The following is a 16814-nucleotide window of genomic DNA, read 5'->3' as shown; positions in this document are numbered from 1 at the left end:
TCGAACAGATGTAATCGTAATTATATTCTAATATTTTCTTGAAGATTAGGCACTTTCTACTCCTCAATTTATAAAACACAGACATTGACTTGAGTCTTGGAGTATACATTGAATGGCTTATATTGATATTAGCTACTTGTTCTATAAAAAAAAGAGGACAATGTATGTGCATATTTTTCATTCAAGCAGTCTATATTGAGCTGAAACATACACAGATAATGGACTAGCTAAGATTTTCTTCATCCACTTATATATATTGGGAATTAAGAAAACTAAACAACAATCGTCCAACGAAAGAGTTAGGGCTAATTAAGCATTAAATATTTTGGTGCATACGATATCTCAAGTAATGATCATGATCCTTAGCTTCATCTTTTTATGGCGTGAAATCCAACTGAGAACCAATACTTTCGGTTCTAATTAATATTTTTTTGTAAACTATCAGAAGTGACGGTAGTGTTCTTGCTTTTCATACAAAGAAAAAAGAGACTATACTAATTAAATATCGCGAGTTTATTGATCATGGTGTGCCATCACGACCATTCAAAATTTTACAATGGACGCAAACACAATGATATAAACTCAATACCGTCAATTAATTAGTATAACCTCTTCTTTCTTCGTATTAAAAGCTAGAACACTACTGTTACTTATACAGAACTAAAGACCAAAGAGCTGAAAGTATCGGCTCTCAGTTGGATTTCATGCCATAACTCAGATGCCTACAATTTTCAGCCAACATATTGATGGTAACAATTTATTTGTTGACAATAAAATATGGGGAAGTTTAGGATTACCAATTCTACCTTTAAAACTCTTTTACATTGAAATGCAACTTCAATAGTAAGCTCTATAATTATATAAAGTAATTTACAAAAGAGTTAAGAGATGATATTATTGATAACGAATAGGGTATTTATACAAAAAGATGGATAGATAAAGATAAGGAAAAAAATCAAAATAATTAATTAAAATAAATGACAATCTTTATATAATTATGAATAAGAATCATGAAAGACTTCTATACAATTAATCAAAATAAATGACAATCTTGTATTTTTTTTATGGCCCCTTAATTATTTTTCCATTCAAATAATCTTTTCAACCTTAGATCGTTAGGTGCTACACTTTATTATTAGTCGAAATTAAAGCGATATCCTTGCTCTTCGATCAAGTACTACTACTCCTACTATAATTCATAACCCTTTTGAAAAAAATCGCAACTTATCGAAAAAGTCACATTAGGAATATTATAGTAATTTAACATTTAAGTTAGGAGTTCATACTTTTAAGGTAATATAGATATAGATATAGATATAGATTACCATTTAAACAAAAGAAATATATTCTCAATAAAAGTTAACATTGAGTAGCCTTTGGATTCAAACAAAATGAATGATTACTTAGAAATATATTCACAGTAAAAGTTAACGTTAAGTAGCCGTTGGATTCAAATAAAATGGGTGGTTACTGAGAAATTTATTTCTCAGTAAAAGTTAACGATAAGTAGCCGTTGAATTCAAATAAAATGGATGGCTACTAAGAAATAAGTTAACGCTAAGTAGCCATTGGATTCAAATAAAACGGATGGTTACTAAGAAATAAGTTAACGTTAAATAGCCGTTGAATTCAAATAAAACGGATGGTTACTAAGAAATAAGTTAACGTTAAGTAGCCGTTGAATTCAAATAAAACGGGTGGTTATCAAATAATGAAACCACATATCCTTTCATTTATAAAACCCCTCTTCCATTCTCTTTCAACTAGATCTTCATTTAAACAAAATTCCAATATTGATATATTATGGAATTGAATGATGATATACTTCTGGGGAAGATTATCCACAGATTGCCTTTGATACAAAGAGAGAAGAAGCTAGACTCATTGACTCAGAGATGATGGTAGTATTCTAGCATTATTGAATGGCCATATCAAGAGGTTGGATGCATAAGGATAGGGGGAAACAATCATTACAATCAATTAATATAAATGACAATCTTTACAAATAGGAATTAAGGCTCATGAAAGAATTCAATACAATCAATAAAACTAAATGAAAATTTTACCGTTATAAACAAAGATCATGAAAGATGTACAATCGATCAAAATAAATGACAATATTTATGGTTTTATTCATTGGATATATTTTTTATATTGCGCTTTAATTTTTATTTCCATTCAAATAATAATCTTTTCAACCTTAGGTTGTTAGGTGCTGCACTTTACTATTCATAGAAATTAATTGAAGTGATAGCTTTGGCCTTCGATCATATACTACTACTCCTACTATATAACTTTTTTATTGTATACAAATATAAAACTGGCATTCTGATTAATAGTAAAAAGTAAAAAAACATTTCGTATTAATTAGTTTTCATCCGTGCATCTTTACCTGGCAAATATACTAAAAACAATTGTCAATTTTACTTGTCTAGTTTGGAAAGGAATAATTTATTATTTTGTATTTATTTTATCCTTGCTATTAAATACTATTTATTTTTAAATTAATAACTTATAATATATACTAAAATTATCTATTTTTTTTTTAAAAAGATGTTCCAAGTAAATTTGGACCAGTAAAATTAGATGGAGAGAGACGGAGAGTATATTAATCGTTAATTATTATAATAATAATAATAATGTTGAATCTCTTCGAATGCACATTAGTAGAAAATTACGGTAAGTTATCAATCAATGGAAAATTAGTGATAACCAGAGAACGAAAGACACATCGTTTCAATTTTTTTTTATTTTTTAAAAAACTCTTTTTATTTAAAATGATTATTATTTAATCGAAGAAATATATTCTCAATAAAAGTTAACATTGAGTAGTTATTAAATTCAAATAAAATAAGTGGTTTCCAAAAGACACATTGTTTCATTTTTTTTTTAAAAAAAACTCTTTTTATTTAAAATAATTATTATTTAACCGAAGAAATATATTCGCAATGAAAGTTAATATTGAATAGTTATTAAATTCAAATAAAACAAGTGGTTTCCAAAAGACACTCGTTCATTTAAAAAGACACCTTTTTCTTCCTCTACCTTTAAATAAAGACCTTTAAATAAAACTCTTTATTTAAACAAAATTTCAACATAACAAGCGATAACAGAAGAGAGAAAAATAACTACATATGTTATGGAATTGCAGGACGATATACTTATAGGGAAGGCTATCTCCAGTTTGCCTTTGAAGTTTGTTATTCAATGTAAATTTCTATCCAAATATCTTAAACGTATGATTCTCATGTTGATTATTAAAGTCATAAAGAAATTCTACACAGCTCATCTATTCTATTAGCTAAGAAGAGTTTAAAATGTCCCTTAAAGTATTTAATTGGTACAAAATAATCCCTATCTATCCATCGATGCTAAAATATTCTTAATGTTCACCTTTTGACTCAAAAATACTTTCAATGTTAATCCTTTGACTTATATTTGCCCTTATTTTTAATAGCTCTCTCAAAGTAAAATTATTAAATATTTATTTTATTATATTGCTTAATGTGATAGTTCCAAATTTAAACCATTCTCAAAATAAATAATAAAAACGGAAAAGCGTCTAAAATATCTTTAAACTATTGGAATTGGTACAAAAATACGCTCCATTGACCTATTGATTCTATAATACTCCTGACGTCAATCGTTACGACCCTATAATACCCTTACCACAAACAACTCTGTCAACATATAAAATTCGAGTTTTCATTTAATATGTGGCAGCCTGTGGTTCGTTGAAAATTTAATTAATCTGAACGAATCAAATCCCAACCCAAACTCGAATCCACCTAATAATCACCCGCCGAACCTCGAAGCTCCATTTTCCCTTGTGTTTCTGTCCATAAAAGAAACATTGATTCAAGGTCAAAAAATTGTGATAGATGAATCAAAAGGTCCAAATATGTGATATAGAAGAATCAATTTTTTTTATAACAATTATGAAGAACCTGTCACTTTCTACCTCATTGATAATTTCTCCATATTAGGACTCCAAGAAATCCCTTTAAGTATGCATAGTTGATCTGGACATATTCACACATCCTTTCAGCATCAATACAATAATGGATATGAAATGCTAACACTCAAATTATTCATAAGTCGAAAAGTGATATAACTCCGCAAAATTGGCTAAATTTAAAATAAGAAAGAAAAGAAAATGAGATACACTTTTCATTTTTAGGCCCATAGTAAAGTATCTTTATTTCTCAGATCATTTCTAAATTGCTTGCTCTCCAAGAAAATAAACAAGATTATTTTCATCTAATCGGGTTCGTTTTTTTTCCCCAAAGGTAAACCTATTTCTGATAATGTCGCTTACTCAGGAACTAGTTCACAACCTGAACAGAGATCATGTGGTCAATAACAAAAATCAACCTTCCTAGTTTCTTATTAGGGCAGTCTTACATTCTATCAATTTTGATCAACAAAAGTTGTGTTGTTTAATTGTGTTTTAAGTTAAACTTGATCACATGAGTTCCGAGAAGAACGAGAGTTTTTGTAGACGGTTGTTGTACAGGATATTAATTCTTCTTCACTGTAAAAGTTACGTTAGAGTTGTTTTTAACCAAATTGAATGAAACAACACATCCTTTCACAGAAGAACGAAACAACAGACCCTTTCATTTAAATTACATTTTTTCGTCTAAAAGACACACCATTTAGTTGTAGTAACGGCTGTATTATATAAATAGGACTCTTTTCTTTTAAACAAAAAATTCCAACGTAACAAAAATAGTTTAGAAGAATAAAATGGCAGATAATGTTATGGAATCTAAGATAGATGTCTTTGGGGAGATCTTCTCCCGCTTGCCCTTGAATTGTGTGGTTCAATGTAAACTTTTAAACCAGAATTTTAGAAGTATGATTTCTAATTCTGAGTTTGCCCAATTATTGCTCCAACGTCATAAAAACACTTCTACACAACTCATCTATACAGAATATGATGGAGGAGCACGAAGAAGATTCAACAAATTCTCCTTAAACCCAATCACTCAACTTGAGTCGAGTATACCTGATTATATGGATATATTGGCCTCATGTAATGGTCTCATTCTCATTGACTTTGAACTAGTCAGTCGTTACTGTGTTTTTAATCCCGTGACTGGAGAGCACCAATTGATACCATACCCAATGCCCTATCCAAATGGTATAGGAAAAATAGGTCTAGCGGTTGATTACCCGAATCCAGATCAATACAAATTGGTAACCGTCAGTAGCTTTTTTGAAAATTCCTACAGGTTATACAAATTTCACCTACTTTCATCGGAGCAACCTGGCTTGTGGCGAGAAATCCAACTGAGAACCAATAATGTCCAATCTTTAGCTTATGGTAGTCGAGCTGTTTATTGGCGCGGTTCTCTGTATTTCCTTAGAACGGACGGTAGTGTTTTAGCTTTTGATACGAATAAAGAAGAGGCTATACTAATTGACCGTCCTGAGTTTCTTGATAATTTTGATCTCACCTATGGTAAAATTTTGATTGGTCAGAGTAAATGGCTAGGGAAGGCGCAAGGTTTACTTACCCTTGTATGCGTTTACAGAATGCACATAGTCATTGCTACTTATGGCAGTACAAAGAGACGTTGGACGGTTTCCCACAAATTTGCCAACTTTATTTTAGGTCCGCAAGGCTTTATTCATGGCTTCCCATTATGGATCGAAAACAAGCATGTGTCTTTTCTGGTACAACGTCCCTTGACACTGAATTATGATCTATACGAGCATAATATTAATATCAATGGGTACGAACATGCTGCAGTGTTGCACGGAGTTAATTCTCTAATGTATTACTTCCATCCAACGTTAGCTAGTGCCCATCACACACCCTCTGATGATATAGATGCTGATGATCAGGAGCTTATCGATGCAAATTTGGATGACATCAGAAGATTTATCATCGAAGGTACCAGTTTGTTTCCGCTGAATTTTGTATTTTACTTCTTTGTGATGCCTTAAATGAGACTTAAGGTCAGGATTCACTATTCCTTTCAAATCTATATTTAAAAGTTAAAAACATGTCAACTGAGATAAATGGACATTTACATAGACACATTGTGTGCCTTCTTTGTTCGACTTTGGTGGTGTTTCCTAATTTGTAGGTCTAATTTTTTACTTGAAAAAAGTCTTAATCATTTCTAATTCTTATCAAATTTTGTATACAACTTTGCCCAGATATTCCCTTCCCAGAAGAAAGTTCATCTGAATCATCATCATCGTCGTCGTCAGAGGGAGAAGAAGAAGAAGGAGAAGAAGAAGAAGCAGCAGCGGCAGCAGAAGGAGGAGAAGAAGAAATAGTGTAATAAACATGGCTTTCTGCCCTTCACTATCTTCAAAGAAGACTTCAATTTGTTATCTCTGGGAGATTGAGGGCATAATTAACTATTGTAATAGACGTTGTTTCCTATATGCATTTTGAATTAAAAAAACTATTTCTTTCTTTATATTTGCACATTTCAGTTGATGAATTGCAATATAATAAATAAATTTAGCAACGGGCGGGGAAGATATCTGCTAATTATACCATTCAAAATTTGCATTGTTAGTCAAGCATCGTCAGATGTAACTGGATTTATGTTGGTTATATTTATAGTTAATCAACCTCCAAGCATACTTAAGGCTTAATATTATTCCATCTTAATAGGATATTAATGTTCCAAATCTTTAATATAATAATGTCAAAACTTTGTTATCTCAATATTCTGCTTAGTAAAATGAAACTGTGAGTGAACGGACATAGTATTGAAGTGTAGGTAATTTGATGTTTCAAAACAGTGAGAAACTGGTAGTAATGTTACAACTTTGAAACGGCTACTAGATATATGTATAAACCATGAGAATTTGATAAAGCAAATTCATGCTCAATCCATCACATTGGGTCTCTTAACCCAATCTCATCAATCTTTTGCCTGCAAATTGCTTAACATATATGCCAAACTGAACAAACCAGTTGCTGCCCATTAGGTGTTTGATCAAATTCCCCAACCAGATATTGTCTCCTGGAGTTGTCTTTTGTCTCTGTATTTGCAATTACAACAGCCCACTAAAGCGTTTTATCTGTTCACTAGCTTACTGGTTTCAACTTCTTTAAAACCTGATTCGCATTCCATTGTTGCAGCACTCTCAGCTTGTGCCCGCACGGGAGACCTGTGTAATGGCAAAACGGTGCATGCTATGGTCTATAAATTTCTTAATCGACCTGAACCTATTGTGGATAATGCTCTGATCGATATGTATAAGCCGCACGGAGAGAATCTTGTTGGTTCGACGTGTATTCGATAGTATGCATGTTAAGGATATAGCTACTTGGACTAGTTTGCTCAATGGGTTTGTAGTTTCTGGGGAAATCGAGTCTGCTTGGAAGTTGTTTGAGGAAATGTCCTACAGGAATGCCATCTCGTGGACTGTGATGATTGTGGGATGTGTACGTGGTAAAGAACCGGTTTGGGCATTGGAACTGTTTAAGAGAATGAGGGAGGAAGGTGATGATAGCCTGACCTCAATTACAATAGTTGCTGTGTTATCTGGTTGTGCTGATATTGGAGCTCTGGATTTTGGAAGGTCTATTCATGGATATGTAAACAATACCAGCTGGTTCTGCTATGGATGTTGGCGTAAATAATGCCCTGATTGATATGTATGCTAAAAGTGGGGATCTTGATTTTGCTATGATGATTTTTAGGGGAATGATAAAGAAGGATGCTTTCTCGTGGACTAGTATGATTTTAGGATTGGCACTTCACAGTAGAGGAAGAAATGCCCTCGAGTTTTTTGATGAGATGTTGGAATCTGGTGTGACTGCAAATGAGATTACTTACCTCTCAGTTCTATCTGCTTGTAGCCATGCTGGATTAGTTAACAAGGGCAAAGAATTATTCAACCGGCTGAAGAATGATGTTAGTTGTGCAACTAAGATAGAACATTATGGATGTCTGGTGGACCTCCTTGGCCGTGCTGGTCATTTGGATGAAGCAGTGCGGTTAATTCAACAAATGCCAATGAAACCAGATGCTGTCATATGGAGATCACTTCTGAGTGCTTCTGTCATGAATAGAAATTTGGAATTAGCTGAAATGGCTGCCGGGAAAGCACTTGAACTAGAACCTCACGATGACGGGGTGTATGTACTACTATGGAATTTGTACAACTCTGGTAATATGTTGGAACATGCTTCCAGGACTGTGAAGATGATGAGAGATCAAAGAATCAAGAAAAAGCCTGGTTGTAGTTGGATTGAAATTAACGGAATTCTTCATGAATTTATGGCCGAACCTTCCAGACAACATGTCTATGATGGTATTTACAGGGTGTTAGATACAATTCTAAAGCAATCAAAACTTTTTGCAGAAGCTCTTGAAAAAGTCACAAACTTCTGGTGCAAGGTAAGGACATATCAACTAATCTTTTTCTTAATCAAGAGTTGGGCTGACTAACCAGAACTGTTCTATTTGAGTCAACTCCCCATCTTTTCTCTGTAAATTCACTGATTCAATATAGGATATACTGGAGTTCCTATATTTCTCATTCCACATGAAAGACCCCTTTCTCACATCAGGGGATGGATCCTTTGGTCTTCTTATATGGACTTGGGAAATGTTCCCCGCTTTTGAGGTTGAGTTAGCCCTGGTGCGCTATATCTATCACCCCTGTCATATATTTGATGCAGCACTTGTTCGAACAGATGTAATCGTAATTATATTCTAATATTTTCTTGAAGATTAGGCACTTTCTACTCCTCAATTTATAAAACACAGGCATTGACTTGGGTCTTGGAGTATACATTAAATGGCTTTTATTGATATTAGCTACTTGTTCTATAAAAAAAGAGGACAAAGTATGTGCATATTTTTCATTCAAGCAGTCTATATTGAGCTGAAATATACACAGATAATGGACTAGCTAAGAGTTTCTTCATCCACTTATATATATATTGGGAATTAATAGAACTAAACAACAATCGTCCAACGAAAGAGTTAGGGCTAATTAAGCATCATATATTTTGATGCATACGATATCTCAAGTAGATCAAGTAATTTTCAGATCCTCTACTGCATGATCATGATCCTTAGCTTCATCTTTTTATGGTGTGAAATCCAACTGAGAACCAATACTTTCGGTTCTAATTAATATTTTTTTTTAAACTATCAGAAGTGAAGGTAGTGTTCTTGCTTTTCATACAAAGAAAAAAGAGGTATACTAATTAAATATCGTGAGTTTATTGATCATGGTGTGCCATCACGACCATTCAAATTTTTACAATGGAAGCAAACACAATGATATAAACTCAATACCGTCAATTAATTAGTATAGCCTTCTCTTTCTTCGTATTAAAAGCTAGAACACTACTGTTACTTATACAGAATTAAAGACCAAAGAGCTGAAAGTATCGGCTCTCAGTTGGATTTCATGCCATAACTCAGATGCCTACAATTTTCAGCCAACATATTGATGGTAACAATTTATTTGTTGACAATAAAGTATGGGGAAGTTTAGGATTATCAATTCTACCTTTAAAACTCTTTACATTGAAATGCAACTTCAAGAGTATGCTCTATAATTATATAAAGTAATTTACAAATGAGTGAAGAGATGATTTTAATTGAAGATTAATAAGTTATCATTTTGTGTTTATTTTATCCTTGCTATCAAACACTATTCATTTTCAATATTTTAATGACTTGTAATTTATAGGGATGGTATATCTATATTATTATTATTATTATTGTTATAAAGACGTTCTAAGTAGATTTGAACAAATATGGCTGGACGGAAAGAGCACAATAACTATTAATTATTATGATAATAATAATGCTGAACCTCTTTAAATGCACATTAATGGAAAATTATGGTGAGTTCTCAAAGAATGGAAAATCTTTTTTCACCAACTTCCATATATCACTGTGCATCTAAATAAAATTAGCGGTAACCAAAGAAAACCCTTCTTCATTTAAAATAACTAAGTTTTATACACTTGCGTTCCACGTGATTATATTATTTTAGAAAATCTAAGTGAAAATTTGAATAGTAAATTTTGCACAAAATAATATTATAATTACTTTTTGTGAATATTTAATGTGGATCGTCATATATATATATATATATATATATATATATATATATATATATTTCCTATTTACACGAACTAATAAAGATAGTCAATGAAAACTTTTATTAGTTAAATGTAATATTGTACATATTTATTTGAATTTGATGAGGTTCAATCATGTAATTAGTTATAGACTCATATTTCACTAATATTATCATAAAGACGATATTTGTTGCGTATTTTTCTTGTCATCTAACAAGATGTGCTTTGCACTTGTATATATTTTACGTTAAACTGTTTAGATGTTATAGGAACATGTGAATAGAACAACTACATTTTTATCTTTCAGAATTATTTTTTATATATTAATTTATATTTTATAAGTTAAAACATAATAGAGGACATACTTTCTTACGTTGTTGACTCTCATATATTTGACTTCTCAATTGATTGTGTACATAAATCAAAGATAGTCATCTTACATAGTCATCTTACTTTTCATAATTAACTTAGAAACTTTTTTTTAAAGAATAAACAAAAAATTAAAATTTAAGAATATATTCTATCTTTGAAATCATACGTACAATCACTTGTTCATCTTACACCAAATAAAGATATAGTCCATATACTTGTAAACATTTTCAATATATTCAACTAAGCATGATTCGTCAATGAAAAAATAACAACACGATATTATCACATATATAGGGCAGTATAATAATATGAAAAATTATTGGTCAAGAGCTAATATAAAGAAAGATGAAAAATAAATATAATTAATGTATATAGAATTCATAATATTATAACAAAGAATATAAATAATGTTAACTTCATATATTAGAACATTACATACTAATGTATATATTAAGCAAAAAAATAATTATTTTCCTCAAATACTCAAGGGTGGGAATATACCCTCTTAGAATAGAACCATATACTTCATCAAAATTGTGATACCTCATATTCTGCTAAACTTCAAACTCACTAATCGAGAATAAATCACACAAAAAAAAATTAAAAATGTAAGAAGAGAAAAAATAGAAGATTATAAAACAAATTGTGGTCGAAAAATGAGGGGAAGCTCCTCTATTTATAGTCAATAAAGAATAATGTGAACAAGTTTTTTTTTGTAAAATCATGACCTTTCCAAGAAATTACAATCCTTTGGAAAAATCACAACTTAAAAAGTCACATCCCTTTGAAAGTCACAATTTATCGTAAAAGTCACAACTCATCGAAAAAGTCACAACCATTGAAAAAGTCACACTGATTGAAAAGTCACAACTCTTTGAAAAATTCACAACCCTTTTGAGAAAATCGCAACTTATCAAAAAAGTCACAACATAAGTTAGGAATATTATAGTAATTTAACATTCAAGTTAGGAGTTCATATTTTTAAGATAATATAGATATATATATAGATATAGATTACCATTTAAACAAAATAAATATATTCTCTATAAAAGTTAACATTAAGTAGCCTTTGGATTCAAATAAAATGGATGATCACTTAGAAACATATTCTCAGTAAAAGTTAACGTTAAGTAGCCGTTGGATCCAAATAAAACGGGTGGTTATTAAGAAATATATTTCCAGTGAAAGTTAATGTTAAGTAGCCGTTGGATTCAAATAAAACGGATGGTTACTAAGAAATAAGTTAACATTAAGTAGCAGATGGATTCAAATAAAACGGATGGTTACTAAGAAATAAGTTAATGTTAAGTAGCTGTTGAATTCAAATAAAACGGATGGTTACTAAGAAATAAATTAACATTAACTTGTACTACAAATTTCATATACTTTCATCGGAGAGACCTGGCTTGTGGCGTGAAATTCAACTGAGAACCAATACTTTCATATGTTTAGCCTACGGTAGTCCATCTGTTTATTGGCTCGATTCTCTGTATTGGCTCAGAGATGATGGTAGTATTCTAGCATTTGATACTGTAATAAACGCGACTTTCTGTCCTTCACTATCTTCAAACGTGATTCAATTTGTTATTTCTGAGAGACGACTAAGGAGATTGAGGGCGGCATTGGTAATATTATAATAGACGTTATGCGTTTTGAACTAAACTTCTTTCTTTTTTTTGCACATTTCAAGTGATGAATTCCAATAAATGAAAGATTTTAGTATCGCCATTCGTAAATGTTATAGCGACATTTTTTCGGAAATGATGCATTGTGTGGAAAGCTATATGCCATTGCAATGTGTCAAGAAAAATAATCAAAAGGAAACTCAGATACATTAAGATAATAATATCAATAATTGTTTCCTTTCACTAGCAGTATACATTATTGAATGGCTATTAATATAGGGGAAAAAATCATTACAATCAATTAATATAAATGACAATCTTTACAAATAGGAATTTAAGGCTCATGAAAGAATTCAATACAATCAATCAAACTAAATGAAAATTTTACCGTTATGAACAAAGATCATGAAAGATGTACAATCGATCAAAATAAATGACAATACTTATGGTTTTATTCATTCGATATATCTTTTTATATTGCGCTTTAATTTTTATTTCCATTGAAATAATAATCTTTTCAACCTTAGATTGTTAGGTGCTGCACTTTACTATTCGTAGAAATTAATTAAAGTGATAGCTTTGGCCTTCGATCATATACTACTACTCCTACTATATAACTTTTTTATGGTATACAAATATAAAACTAACATTCTGATTAATAGTAAAAAGTAAAAACATTTAGTATTAATTACTTTTCATCCGTCCATCTTTATCCGGCAAGTATATGATCAACTTTACTTGTCTAGTTTGGAAAGAAATAATTTATTATTTTGTGTTTATTTTATCTTTGCTATTAAATATTATTCATTTTTAAATTAATGCCTTATAATATATACTAAAATTATCTATTTGTTATTATTATTTTTTAAAAGATGTTCCAAAGTAAATTTGGACCAGCAAAGTTGGATGGAGAGAAACGGAGAGTATATTAACCGTTAATTAATAATGTTGAATCTCTTCAAATGCACATTAGTGGAAAATTAGTGATAACTAGAGAATGAAAGACACATCGTTTCAGTTTTTTTAAATTTTTCTTTTATTTAAAATAATTATTATTTAACCGAAGAAATATATTCTCAATAAAAGTTAACATTAATTAGTTATTAAATTCAAATAAAACAAGTGGTTTCCAAAGACACTCTTTCATTTAAAAAGACACCAACCTCTTTCTTCCTCTTCCTTTAAATAAAATTCTTTATTTAAACAAAATTTCAAAAACATATCAAACGAGATAACAGAAGAGAAGAAAATAACTACATATGTTATGGAATTGCAGGACGATATACTTTTAGGGAAGGTTATCCCCAGTTTGCCTTTGAAGATTGTTATTCAATATAAATTTCTATCCAAATATATTAAAGTATGATTTTCATCCTCATTATCAAAGTCATAAAGAAATTCTATATAGCTCATCCATTCTATTAGCTAAGAAGGGTTTAAAATGTCCCTTAAGTATTTAATTGGTACAAAATAATCCCCATCTATCCATCAATGCTAAAATACCCCTGACGTTCACTTTTTGACTCAAAAATACTCTCGATGTTAATCATTTGACTTATATTTACCCTTATTTTTAATAACTCTCTCAAAGTAAAATTATTAAATATTTGTTTTATTAAATTGCTTAATGTGATAGTTTTAAATTTAAATCATTTCTCAAAATAAATAATAAAAACGGAAAAGATCCTAAAATATCCTTAAACTATTGAAATTGGTAAAAAAATATCCTCCGTTGACCAATTAATTCTATAATACTCCTAACGTCAATCGTTACGACCCTATAATACCCTTACCACAAACAACTCTGTTAACATATAAAATTAGAGTTTCATTTAATATGTGGCAGCCTGTGGTTCGTTAAAAATTTAATTAATCTAAACCAATCAAATCCCAACCCAAACTCGAATCCACCTAATAATCACCCGCCGAATTCGAAGCTCCATTTTCCCTTAGGTTTCTGTCCATAAAAGAAACATTGATTCAAGGTCAAAAAAATTGTGATAGATGAATCAAAAGGTCCAAATATGTGATATAGAAGAATCAATTTTTTTTTATAACAATTATGAAGAACCTGTCACTTTCTACCTCATTGATAAATTCTCCATATTAGGACTCCATAAATCCCTTCAAGTATGCATAGTTGTGGAATTGATCTGTACATATTGACACATCAATACAATAATGGATATGAAATTCTAACACTCAAATTATTCATAAGTTGATAAGTGATATAACTCTGCAAATTGGCTAAATTTAAAATAAGAAAGAAAAGAAAATGAGATACACTCCTGATTTTAGGCCCATAGTAAAGTATCTTTATTTCTCAGATCATTTCTAAATTGCTTGCTCTCCAAGAAAATAAACAAGATTATTTTCATCTAATCGGTTCGTTTTTTTTCCAAAGGTAAACCTATTTCTGATAATGTCGCTTACTCAGGAACTAGTTCACAACCTGAACAGAGATCATGTGGTTTTATGTGGTCAATAACAAAATTCAACCTTTCTAGTTTCTTATAAGGGCAGTCTTACATCTATCAATTTAATCAACAAAAGTTGTGTTGTTTAATTGTGTTTTAATTCAAACTTGATATTAGTTCTTGTTCACCGTAAAAGTTACGTTGGAGTTGGTTTTAGCCAAATTGAATGAGTTTTACCCAAATTGAATGAAACAACACATCCTTTCATAAAAGAACGAAACAACAGAACCTTTCATTTAAATTACAATTTTTCGTCTAAAAGACACACCATTTAGTTGTAGTAATGGCTGTATTATATAAATAGGACTCTTTTCTTTTAAACAAAAAATTCCAACGTAACAAAAATAGTTTAGAAGAATAAAATGGCAGATAATGTTATGGAATCTAAGATAGATGTCTTTGGGGAAATCTTCTCCCGCTTGCCCTTGAATTGTGTGGTTCAATGTAAACTTTTAAACCAGAATTTTAAAAGTATGATTTCTAATTCTGAGTTTGCCCAATTATTGCTCCAACGTCATAAAAACACTTCTACACAACTCATCTATACAGAATATGGTGAAGGAGCACGAAGAAGATTCAACAAAATCTCCTTAAACCCAATCACTCAATTTGAGTCGAGTACACCTGATTATATGAATATATTGGCCTCATGTAATGGTCTCATTCTCATTGACTTTCATCTAGTTAGTCGTTACTGTGTTTTTAATCCCGTGACTGGAGAGCACCAATTGATACCATACCCAATGGCGCCCTATCCAAATGGTAGAGGAAAAATAAGTCTAGCGGTTGATTACCCGAATCCGAATCAATACAAATTGGTAACCGTCAGTAGCTTTTTTGAAAATTCCAACATGTTATACAAATTTCACCTACTTTCATCAGAGCAACCTCGCTTGTGGCGAGAAATCCAACTGAGAACCAATACTGTCCAATATTTAGCTTTTGGTAGTCAAGCTGTTTATTGGCGCGGTTCTCTGTATTTCCTTAGAAAGGACGGTAGTGTTTTAGCTTTTGATACAAACAAAGAAGAGGCTATACTAATTGACCGTCCTGAGTTTCTTGATAATTTTGATCACACCTATGGTAAGATTTTGATTGGTCAGAGTAAATGGCTAGGGAAGGTGCAAGGTTCACTTACCCTTGTATGCGCTTACAGAATGCACATAGTCATTGCTACTTATTGCAGTACAAAGAGACGTTGGACGGTTTCCCACAAATTTGCCAACTTTATTTTAGGTCCACAAGGCTTTATTCATGGCTTCCCATTATGGATCGAAAACAAGCAAGTGTCTTTTCTGGTACAACGTCCCTTGACACTGAATTATGATCTATACGAGCATAATACTAATATCAATGGGTACGAACATGCTGCAGTGTTGCACGGAGTTAATTCTCTAATGTATTACTTCCATCCAACGTTAGCTAGTGCCCATCACACACCCTCTGATGATATAGATGCTGATGATCAGGAGCTTATCGATGCAAATTTGGATGACATCAGAAGATTTATCATCGAAGGTACCAGTTTGTTTCCGCTGAATTTTGTATTTTACTTCTTTGTGATGCCTTAAATGAGAATTAAGGTCAGGATTCACTATTCCTTTCAAATTTATGTTTAAAAGTTAAAAACATGTCAACTGAGATAAATGGACATTTACATAAGACACATTGTGTGCCTTCTTTGTTCGACTTTGGTAGTGTTTCCTAATTTGTAGGTCTGATTTTTTACTTGAAACAAGTCTTAATCATTTTTAATTCTTATCAAATTTTGTATACAACTTTGCCCAGATATTCCCTTCCAAGAAAGTTCATCATCATCATCATCATCATCGTTGTCAGAGGGAGAAGAAGAAGAAGGAGCAGCGGCAGGAGAAGGAGGAGAAGAAGAAATAGTGTAATAAACATGGCTTTCTGCCCTTCACTATCTTCAAAGAAGACTTCAATTTGTTATCTCTGGGAGATTGAGGGCATAATTAACTATTGTAATAGACATTTCCTATATGCATTTTGAATTAAAAAAAAAACTATTTCTTTCTTTATATTTGCACATTTCAGTTGATGAATTGCAATATAATAAATAAATAAATTTAGCAACGGGCGGGGAAGATATCTGCTAATTATACCATTCAAAATTTGCATTGTTAGTCAAGCATAGTCAGATGTGCTGTTTTTATTTTGTTCCAAAGTTTTTAGAACAAAACTAACTGGATTTATGTTGGTTATATTTATAGTTAATCAACCTCCAAGCATACTTAA

General features: G+C 31.1%; 3 protein-coding genes across 3 annotated transcripts; all 3 read left to right on the top strand.

Moving 5' to 3' along the window:
* The first annotated feature begins 4730 nt into the window (after nt 1-4730).
* LOC104646134 (putative F-box/kelch-repeat protein At1g20790) lies at nt 4731-6440 on the top strand. The gene is made up of 2 exons (XM_010319252.4): nt 4731-5902; nt 6172-6440. Exons 1-2 carry the CDS (start codon nt 4750-4752, stop codon nt 6297-6299), a joined length of 1281 nt encoding a protein of 426 aa, XP_010317554.2. The 5' UTR covers nt 4731-4749; the 3' UTR covers nt 6300-6440.
* A 317-nt stretch (nt 6441-6757) lies between these two features.
* Nucleotides 6758-8700, top strand: LOC138337090 (pentatricopeptide repeat-containing protein At2g22410, mitochondrial-like). Its single transcript, XM_069296004.1, has 5 exons — nt 6758-6781; nt 7036-7267; nt 7332-7590; nt 7679-8378; nt 8494-8700. Exons 1-5 carry the CDS (start codon nt 6758-6760, stop codon nt 8698-8700), a joined length of 1422 nt encoding a protein of 473 aa, XP_069152105.1.
* A 6197-nt stretch (nt 8701-14897) lies between these two features.
* On the top strand, nt 14898-16597 carry LOC104646138 (uncharacterized). The gene is made up of 2 exons (XM_010319260.4): nt 14898-16076; nt 16347-16597. The coding sequence occupies exons 1-2, from the start codon at nt 14921-14923 to the stop codon at nt 16454-16456; spliced, it is 1266 nt and encodes a 421-aa protein (XP_010317562.1). The 5' UTR covers nt 14898-14920; the 3' UTR covers nt 16457-16597.
* Nucleotides 16598-16814: the final 217 nt, after the last annotated feature.

Source organism: Solanum lycopersicum, chromosome 3 (genome assembly GCF_036512215.1).
Source record: "Solanum lycopersicum chromosome 3, SLM_r2.1".
Lineage (NCBI taxonomy): Eukaryota > Viridiplantae > Streptophyta > Magnoliopsida > Solanales > Solanaceae > Solanum > Solanum lycopersicum.
The sequence above is the reverse complement of the archived record's forward strand: the minus strand, read 5'-3'. Positions and strand labels throughout refer to the sequence as shown.